Source organism: Phaethon lepturus, unplaced genomic scaffold (assembly GCF_000687285.1).
Source record: "Phaethon lepturus isolate BGI_N335 unplaced genomic scaffold, ASM68728v1 scaffold17386, whole genome shotgun sequence".
Classification (NCBI taxonomy): Eukaryota; Metazoa; Chordata; class Aves; order Phaethontiformes; family Phaethontidae; genus Phaethon; species Phaethon lepturus.
Window position 1 is genome coordinate 26,643 of NW_010548439.1, and position 10,572 is coordinate 37,214.

At 39.4% G+C, this 10,572-nt stretch overlaps 1 protein-coding gene across 1 annotated transcript in view; it reads right to left on the bottom strand.

The window, feature by feature from the left end:
- Window positions 1–10,572, bottom strand: part of ABCG8 (ATP-binding cassette, sub-family G (WHITE), member 8) — a 13,703-nt gene that overhangs the window by 1,515 nt on the left and 1,616 nt on the right. The window contains 9 exon segments of the mRNA XM_010289971.1: window positions 1–91; window positions 1,455–1,531; window positions 1,659–1,858; window positions 2,734–2,826; window positions 2,918–3,083; window positions 4,969–5,238; window positions 6,939–7,071; window positions 7,490–7,728; window positions 9,675–9,831. The exon segment at window positions 1–91 is cut by the window's left edge and continues 14 nt beyond it. Coding sequence (XP_010288273.1) covers window positions 1–91; window positions 1,455–1,531; window positions 1,659–1,858; window positions 2,734–2,826; window positions 2,918–3,083; window positions 4,969–5,238; window positions 6,939–7,071; window positions 7,490–7,728; window positions 9,675–9,831 — 1,426 coding nt within the window.

Genomic DNA, 10,572 nt, shown 5'->3' on the forward strand with positions numbered 1-10,572 from the left:
GTTCTGGTTCAGGAATGAGATTTGCCAGCCAGTAGATGGGAACCCCATAAATTATAACAAAAGCGCAGTGCTCAGGGAGCTCCCCCAAAACCTGTTCAGGAAGGGAAAAAAAAAGAAAATAAGTTGAATGACAATTACAAAACCCATCTGAGATGCACCTTAATGTACTTATGGACTGTTTATAAAATAAACTGCAGGAAATAATCCCTTAGAATCCAGTTGCTTCCCTGGTAGGTGTTGTCCGTGACTTGCGAAAAACAATCCACAAAAGAAATTGAAGTTCTTATTAATTTTTTTTCCAGTTGTGTCAATTTCTATAACTAATTGTTAAATTGAAAGGGTTCTTGTTACAGATTAGATGTCTTGTTTTGCTACAGTTTTGTCAGCTTCTAAGAATTTAAGACGCTTGCCCTGAGAACTGTTGCACTTGATAACAGTACTATTACTGACTCATCACAACTCTTATGTTTTGTCCAAATTCGATTGAACCTAGCGTAAGATCAAATTTGAAATTAATTTGGTTGTTGGTCACTTCCCCACTTTGTCCCAAAGGCAATCCAGTTGATAACCACTTAACTCATTTTAAGACAAAAGCTTGCTTAAGATTTTCTCAAATATCTGAAAGTATGTATAGAGAGTATTATGATTATTTCTTCCAAAGAGGGTTGCTACTACCCTCTAATACTAAGGTTGTAACAAATTACATTGATTTCTCTATGAATAATGTGCAATCTTTGTGACACAATGCAAAGAATATTTTTCTCTGGCAACCACTAATAAGCATTTAAAATCTTGTGCAGAAATGGAAACCTAAATTACAGATGCCATGGCAGGCAGAACTCATCTAACAGTGGCAACATCACAAAGAAAGGATTATTCTAAACCCTTGTGAAAAAGACAATGTTCTTTTTTTTTCATTTCTAATTTATTTCCAGAAACTCTGGCTCTTTATGCACTTAATACAGTTGTTTGTCTCTGACCCATGCAGGCCCAAAGAACTACTGGAAATATCACAGCATTTTGTCATTTGTTTTACCTTTACTTTAGCATTTAATATGAATATTTTGTTTTACAGTTCAAGACATGTAATCAAACTTCGAAAGATGCTTCAGCTGATGAAATATGCAGGTATGTAAAACTGTCTGAACTTCCAAAATTGAGTTGGAGAATTCTCAAATTTTGTCCAAACAACCCAATCTTTCACAACGGTCAAAGATTCTTCATTGTCTTTTCTGGGGTGGGATCTCAGCCATGACTTACTGACAACAGATCTAAAGTAATGTGAGGTTTCATCTGTTAATTCCAAGGACGCAAGAACGATAGCCCTTGCTCGCAGACACAGAAGAACAAAGTCTGATATGAATGTGATCATTTATACCCAAGGCTTTAGCTTATTAGTGTTTTTTAATGTTAAAGCCAGCTGTGTGTTATTTCCTGGAGACAAAACCAGTTACCTTAGCAAAGAAGTATGGGCTAACAGAGTACATTCCATCTTCCAAGTCATGATAAAGCATAGCTCTTTCTGAATGACCTGCAAAGTAGAAACAAACAGGTTGGTTTCATCCTAGGGTTTCATTAATAAGTGTAATTTTTTTCATTGATTTCGGAATTTTCTGATTTTGATTGTTCATAACATTTACAAGAAAACTGACACTTACATTTGGCAATAACATCCAAAATGACTGTGAATGGGATTAGTGCACCTGTCATGTACAACAGTGCTGTTGTGTCACGAATAGAGAGTCTGGTTTTGTCATGGCCATAGTACAAAAATCCAATTAATAATGACATGAGAAGGGCCTCAAATCCATGGATTAATAACGTTGAAAGGTCTCTGAAGTTATTGGAGACTTGACGACTAGGAAAACAGCAACATTGACCATAAGGTATTGTACTTAGAAATGCCAGTTGTTTTCAGATATATTGCTCAAACGCTCTGCTAAGATCAATTTGTGGAACTTTTTGACTTTGAGCAGGACTGAAATTGCGCTGCCTGGATTTTTAAAGATTTTTACATAATCAAAGCTATTGAATGTCTGTAGCCACCTAGTATTTTGGGTCTGAAATGCTGAAAGTTTGAAGGAAGGCAATGGGGGTGGGACGGTCTGATTTCAGAGATGTGGAAGTGATTTCTCCAGTTATAGAAGCCTCTCTGCTAAGGACGTCTAGCATAGTTAACAAGAGCTGATACTGGCAGTGATGTTCTCCGTGTATTAAACCATGTTTCCTTTGAGTACACAAGCATGAAACCCAACTACAAGACCCATCTATGCTGGCTATAATCAGCAAAGCCTCCTGGCTTCAAATCTGTGGCAGAGGCGTGAGGATGGCAATGCCTGAGCCTACCATGCGGCTGCCTGGGTTTGCTGAGGGTTGAGCCACCATGCTTCAGCGTGGGGATCAGGATGGCAGTACCCAAAACAGGGATGCACGTTCCTGAGCCTGGAGGCTCCTGCTGCTGTTTAAAGCCACAGGCTCCCAACGATGTGAGCTGGAGGCGATTGTGTCTGTAAGGAGCCCTAGGGCAGAAAGGTGCGGCTGTACATCTGGGTGCGGTCCTGCTCAGGGGTCTGGGGTGTGCTGGGATAGCAACACCTCTGCTCTACAGCTTGCTCAGGCCTAGCACTAGCTCTGTACTTCCAGCATGTGCTCAATTCTCATTTTGTGCTTTTCTTACGCTTTAAAATACAAACGGGCATGGTACATAACTGTTTATGCCAGAGACAAGGTTACCTTAATAATATAGTGAACTGCTTTAAGACTCCTGGTAACTGATCACTTGAATGGTGAGGCATGTTGATAGTTTCTTCAGAATTTAAATGGGAACTGCCCAAAAGAAAAGAGGAAAAAAAAAATTGAAATTATTACAGTCTGTAGCTGTTATTCCAGATCTGCTATATGATGCTCTTTGCTTTACCTTTGCTTGCTGGATGCAGTTCCAACATTGTCTCCTTCAGTAACTTTCCATAAGAAATCATCAAAATCTTTGACTTTTTCTAGGAACAAGTTGGCAAGAATGTTTGCTCTTTTCCGGCTTTCCATCTCCTTTTCTGCACTCTGTTTATCGATAGTGGTCAAATCAACTGCAAGACATTATTTGGCATGAGTCCATATGCTACAGATGTGATAAATTTATGATCTATTTAGAATCAGAGATTTCATTGTGAACAGACAGTACGGCTGATGTGCGTGCATTAAGCTATAACGCTTAAAACTTTATCAGTTACTTCAGGTAATTGGAGAAGAACAGGTTGTTAATGTGTATTTTGTTTCGATGTTTCTTATCTAGCCATTCAGCGAATCACTGAGAGATTTTATAATTGCTTATTAAAATAGTGTAGACTACTATTTCACATTTTTCTAATTTTAATAGTGGCTTGAGAGGGATGCTGAGAACGCAGTTTTGATTTCCTTCCTGGCCTTTAGACATTTACAATCTGTTATGTGACTTTGACCTAAATCACATGTTTTTTCTCTATCTGCAAAATTACCGTTTCATCTTTTGTATCTTAAAGAGGTGCCATAAACTTTACCTGATACTGAGAAAGCCTAAGAATAATATTATCCAAGGACAACATAGTAGCAGCACAACAACTGGTGACTTGGCATTATTTTTTCATTTAATAAATTTTTTTAAAATCTAAGCTTATGATAGCATTTTCCAGTGCTGACCTTCAGTATAGAGTGACAACACCTGAAATTTTGCAGATGCTTTGAGAGAACTATCGCTGCACATTTCATAACTCCTTACGTTGGGCTGATCATCTCTCTTCAGCCACTCTTCAACAGCAGTTCATCAAAAACGAGCTGCAGTCTGCCCTACCTCTTTACTTCTGCCCTGGTCTCCTGTTTCTCTGACACACATCTAGCATGTGTGCATTTGTCGGGTGCTCCTTCTTTCTGTGGCATCCTCTACCATCCTGTCCCATTTCTACCTTCCTGCTGCCCATATTTCTCCTCTTCCTATGGGTTCTAGTTCTGCGCATACTGCTAAATGATCTTCCACCTCCCTTTCTCATCCCTCTCCACCTCCACGTCGTAGGGATTTGTCCCTGTAACCACAGGCTGTAGCTACAAGTTTCCCCAGGACTGCTTCATATTCTCCATTCCCATACAAGAGTGCTGCAAGCCTTCCTCAAGGCTGCACCTGGCTGAGGCCTGCTCTGAACCGTGGTGGTAACAAAGGTCGTCTTGCAGGGCTTGATGCTGAAGTTAACTTTTGTTTATCTCTGCACAGCTGATAGGAGCTGACACTGTCTGCCACATAGGCACAGCCGAAGAGGTTACTCCAGAGCATTGCAGTTGGTTGTACAAGGTTTCCCAGCCAACTTGAGTGCAAAGACCTAAGGGTTGGAACTGAACCAACCTCTGTGGTAAGAGACCACTGCCGCTAGATTAATAGGGCCAGATTCCCTTTGCATGTTGCAAAAAAACAGCGCAGCAATGGATTTGGAACCATGTAGTTAAATTTCTTTGTGAAGAGGAATAAAAGGATTGCTGTTCTGGGTTTGGTTTTTTTCCTGTCTAGTATGCTCTGTTGGGCAGCACTCTTCTTTACCATTTACTGTTCCAGGTGTGTATTATTCCTCACCCTGGGAAACTAGCTTCTCACATTTCTTCATTTAGAAGTCAGAGAACTGGCTACAGAAAGCAGCTGATCAGTGCATCTATGTCTTTCTCAGTGAGGGCAAAAGTTTCAACCAGCTAAAACACAGCAATAAGTGTGCTAAATGTGTGGAAGAGTTACTATACCTGGCAGGGTTAGAAGGAGGGTTATTTAAAATTGATTTTGTCCGTACTGGCAAATAAGGATCTTAATAAAAACTGAATTTGCTGCAGTATTGATCTGATTCAGTTATAAGGCATTTCTAAGACAATTATGGTCAATAAGAATCAATGTTAGCTGATACACTTATGAAAGCGAATGATTTCCAGTAACCTTTTTTTATGTCGGTGTTTGATACTAACCATAGAAATCTGCAGGATTGCTGTACCTTGGGCAAGGATAGCCTAGTTCTGTGAAATACTGGACCATGTCTCTAGCTGTTCCAGAATAGACAGTGACTCCAGAAGTCATCAGAAGAACTAAATCAAACAGTTGGAAGATATCTGACCGGGGCTGATGAAGTGAAAGAAGAACTAATCTGTTTCCTCTAGCCAGTCTGGATAATGTTATCACAAGGTTATGTGCAGTAAAACTGTCCAGTCCAGATGTGGGTTCATCAAGTATGAGTATTCCTGCCAAAGACAATAAGTTTAGCTGTGGAAAGCTGCATCTTTGATTTGGAAAATATGTTCTAAGTGAAATAGTGAGATTTCATGCACTAGTACTGATATATTCCTTTTTTAAAAAGTCTAAAGTATATTTCCTACCAGTATCACATAATATTCAACGCTGGCAATTTCTTCTCTGTCTTACTGAACATGATGACTGAGGGTAATTACTTTAAATCTTATCTTGCTCCTACTGGAAACAAAATTTTTTAAAATTTTATTATTATTTTCATTTGGATGCAGATTTAGGCTCCTGATTAAGTTTACATTCTTCTCTGCAGTTTTTGCACTTTGCCTGTACAAATATCAGGTACATGAATATTAATTAATACAATACTATTAGCTTTGTATCCTGCCTACTGAAACATTTTAACCTAAATGCTTGATACTTAAACCTCTTGTATTATTCATGTGTAAATAGTCACACCGTACTAATTTAGATAGCTGCTCCTCCCAGCTGTTCTCTATTTTGCACCTATTTGTACATATATATGAAGAGATATGCATATGTTTGGATGTTTTTGTTTGTTTTGCAATTGGCTGTTACAAACTTGAAAGTGTTGTACTACTTTGCAGTGTTTGTGTTACTATAGAACTTAATGGCCGCAATGAGTACAAGGCAATGTCTGTACACAGACATGGTGTCTGTGCTGAGGCATATAATGCATGTTTGAAATGTAAAGAAAACTTCACTTATTTTTCCTAGAAGTGATTATTTTTTTACTTCGGTACCAGTACATCTATTCCTGAGTGTCAGTTCTTACAAAAAAAAACCTTCTGCTTGCCCCATAATTACAAAAATACAGCTTTATACAAGCAAAAAAATCTCAGATGTGTTTCCCAGTGCAAGAGCTGATGGGAAATCTCACTCAGCAAGAGGCTCAGCCAAGCTTATTAGTGCTGTTGATATATGTAAGAGCAGATAGGCGATTCACTCCTGCAAAGTCAACTGCGGATTTAGCCTTATGTTTTGCTTTTACCGAAGATGGAAATTTCTGTTTCACCTGTGGCATGAGCCAGCCATGTCAGTGAGTAGCACAAGACCGCAACAGTTGACTATGCAGCCAAGAAAATGACCTTCCCTGTTAACGTTGCACATGTAAATGGCCTGGGTTGGAGGAAAGGAAAACAATCTTGATGTTGTAAGAGGCCAGTAACCTTCCAAAGGAACTTGTGGCATGCGGTCAGATAAAAAACAAACCCCACACTGATATGCGCAAACCAGAGCAATGCTGTGAGGGTGACTTCAGGCAACTTTCAGTAGTTTGTGTAATGGTTGTTTGAGACCAGTGGCTGAAGGGTCCTGGGGCTCTGTCACTGCTGTTCCATTGGCAAGGGTGAGAGAAGCGAAAGGCTGGCTCCCGAACCAGTCCATTTACACAATTATTACTGCAATAATTACAGTATTATCTATGATCAGCACTGATTTCAATTTAAGCCAATGGACCAGCACCTTGTCACTGTGTCTAACTTTGCCAGGTAGAGGTAACCTCTGGCAGAGAGTGGTGCAAGACTTGTTAAGTGTCCTGAGTATGAACTACCCAAGCTGCCCCAGGGGCAACTCTGTGTATGACTCTTCCCTGAAAGCTTCTACCTGCTTTTAGTGTCCCGTTTGCTCTAGTAGTCTGTGGTGGCCACAAAGAAGGTGTCAGGGTTTTGCTCACCTGGGTTCCAGAGCAGCTGCACACCGATGCTCACTCTCCGCCTCTCGCCTCCTGAAATGCCGCGGAGGTACTCGTTCCCTACTCTGGTGTTGGCACACTGACGCAAGCGTAGTTCTGCTATAACGTCTTCTACCTGGGGGGATCCGAAGGGTAACAGAGATAAAGCAAGAATTCATCTGCACATTTGTGCATAGATTAAGCTGAAAATACGATTAATGTGGTTAAAATTCATCTGGATATTTCAGTGCTATCTGATCAAGGGAGACTTGAAAAACAGATCTTGATTTTAGAGATAACATTAAAAAAGGCTCAGCGATCAGCAATTTAGTTCTTCTTTCAGCCTCTCTAATGCTTTCTCTAGATTGTCATTTTTTATGAGGTTTGGAACAATTGCTGGTTTCTATCTTGAAAGAAGAAAAAGGTTTATAATTCATAATCTGCATTAAAAAATGCCAGATTATCTGTTCTGACTCCAAACACATCGGATCTCTTGGATAATTCCTGTCAGACACATTTTTGACAACTTTATTTTTTTCCAACAGCTTAATTACCCTTTTTTTCCTTTGTGAGTCTGAAAAAAACTTTGGAAGGCGCAGTTTGGCAACGAACAATAGTGTTTCTCTGACAGTCAGGTGGGGGAGCAGTCGGTCATCCTGCCGCACATGTGCTATGCATTTCTTAACAAGCTGGGGAGTGCTGGGTTTGTTATTGATCATGATTTGACCGGACTTGATTTTGCCTCCGTGATCCCGGCAGGTTATTACATCAAGCAAGGACGTCTTTCCACCAGCTAGAAAAATCAAAATTGAAAATTACATTAATTTCCAAGGGATCATTTTGAAAAGGGATTTAGTCACAGACAGAAGATAGACGTTTTTGTTCCTTAACATCTTTTCCCCAGCCCTTCCTGAAGCTTTTCCAAAGCCACAGACACAAAATAGTGACTACAAGCTCACGTTCAGGAAATCTCTATCCTCTGGAGTGGAGTACGTGGCTTCAACCTTTGTTATTTCTTAGCAGAATTGGGTAGTCGAGTGTTGAGGATAGCTCCTTGAACTCAAGAAGCAAGATCTCTTTGCCCTCGTTACCTCTCTTTCACTTCTGGAACATAGGTGAAAGGTGGTGTCCTGTGCTGTCTGCAGGGCTGGCACCTAAATGCTTGCCAAGAGCTTGGTTTTTAGAGGGAATTGTGAATTCAGAAGCAGCAGCTGGAACAGCTGAATAACTAAGGTGCTGAATGATGATACAGACAATAAGAATCTTAATCATGATTGAAATAAACATTATGACTTAAATAAGACAAAGTCATTTAAATAATTAAGAAAAGCTGGCTCATACTCAAAGATAAGAAAAGTAAAACAATGAAAACAAAACCTGATTTGAATTACATATGATTTTTTTCCTTTTTGCTGTATGATACTGTATGTAAACACACAGAGCTCTCATGATTAGATGTAATTTATTTCTAGTCTCCCTGTTGAAAGAATAGCTCCACGCTTGTTTTGTAATATATACATTTTAAAGAAGAAACCCATCCATCTGTAAACCATGTATTGCTCTATTTAAGAGTGACATATTGATTGCCATTGACAATGTGAAACCCATCAGCAGTGTAATCCATTTTACTAAGGCATTTCATGAAATAGATGATAAACAGCTTTTAAAAATAGTTTGACTAGATTGCTGAAAGGGGTTTGTGCTCAGTGTATGTTACCTTACAAAGGTGCTATATCTATAACTCAATATGTTATTTCATCACAAGCTTTTCTTTTTATTATCGGGAATCTCCAAGGTACAACTTCAGTTACATTAAGGATATGTGCTAAGAAAAAAATCCCATGGCAATGGGGAAGAAAATATCTCTTTTGTAGAAATAAGGTTAAAACTTCTTTGGCAAATATGCCTTGCCTTTCTTTGACAGCGAGCGTCTTCACTGAATTACTGAGCTAACCTGATATAAGAGTCTAGTGGAGACACAGCATGGGGGTTTTACCTCCAAAGTATGGGTACTTTTTACTTGGGTTTAACAGATCACGTGTCTACTTCTTATCCTCCTAGATGAGCTTTGACTCAACTAACCACATGGGGTAAAGGCTATGTCTCCATTAGTCAAGCTCACCCTGGAGAAGATTAAACCAGTCCCACCAAGAAATGAAAGAAAACCAAAAAAAGATCTAAGAAAGCAGAGACCCATTTTAAAACCAGACTGAAGAGGAACTGTCTTTTCTTCTCCTTACATTTCTGTTAATTAATCCAAATGTGATATTTTGTCCTGTGATAATTGTTTCAATCCAAAGGGAATTCCTGCTTATGGCTATGCAAGTTGCCACTGATCCTTTTTACAAGGTCTGGCCTCATTTGCCTGCTATGTTACTGGGTAAGGTCTGCAACTGGCCTGTTTTGAATCTGAGCCATGAAGCTGATTCATGTCCAGCAGAGCTGGCACTGCAGGCCACAGTCATAACAATGCCCCACTGTACCTCAGGAAACAAAGAGTAAATGTACAAGTCATAACAAAATTGGTACTGAAAATAAATTTAAATTCCATCCCCCATGTCATTCTTGGTTTCATTATGCTTTGTTTCCTCATACATTTTAAAGAATGAATTTCAGTGACGCATTTCCAATGGTTGTTTCTTAGCTAGATTTTGCCATTGAAACACGGCAGAGAGTTGCTTTTGGCTGTGTACATTTTACCTGAGAGGTGGTCAAGTCACGAAAGTTGGTTTCTCTTACCAGTGCTTCCTATGATAGCTAGCATCTGACCACTTTGAACTTTTAAATTCAGATTCTGGATTACTGACATGTGAGAAGAGGGATCCGATTTCCAGGTCCATGGCATTTTCATCTGTGCAAGGCTTTCATACCAGGGAATCTGGGATGCCATATTAACCTAACAAAGGAAGAATCGAGTCACTTCAATTCGAACAACACACTGTTTAGCAGAAAGTATCTTCAAAGTTATGATGTTACAAGCAGAGAATATGTTAAAATAATATTGTTAGTCTTCAGAAATACATGTAAGAAAGTTCTTTTACAGCCAAGCATGGTTTTCATGCTTTGCTTCTTGTTCCTGTTAAACACTAAAGCTATCTCTGTCCTCTGTTACTTTGGTAATTTGTTGCTATTGTAAATTGTAATTTTTTAACATTTTTATATACCATTTGAAATTACTCAGAACTCAAAATTGTGAAGTCTGCTTCAGATGCCATGGTGGCACAAAGGGAGATGAAAAATGTCACCGTTTCCCTGAAATCCTCCTTATGTCATCCTCTCCTTGTCTCCTTCCCCATGCTCATTCTTGCCAGCAAGGGCTCCCGACATCCCTAGCTGAATGGAAAGTCCCTCTGCCCCAGCCTTCAGAGGAATAATTTGTCTCAAGACTGAGAAAAAACGGAGCCTAGAAACAAACCTATTTTCCCATCTTATCCCCTAGCTTTAGTAGGTATATTTATAATGGAGAGTTTAGCCTGCTGTCAATATTGCAGCCAAGAGCATAATTCTCCTTACAAAACCTCTGTGTATCTGATTCTGCAATGGTTGTGTGAATTAGTATTGTGAACTTGAACTTTGTTCACTTCTAAAATGGCTTGCATATAGAAACAGGTATTGCTGGATATGCTTCCTGCTGGAG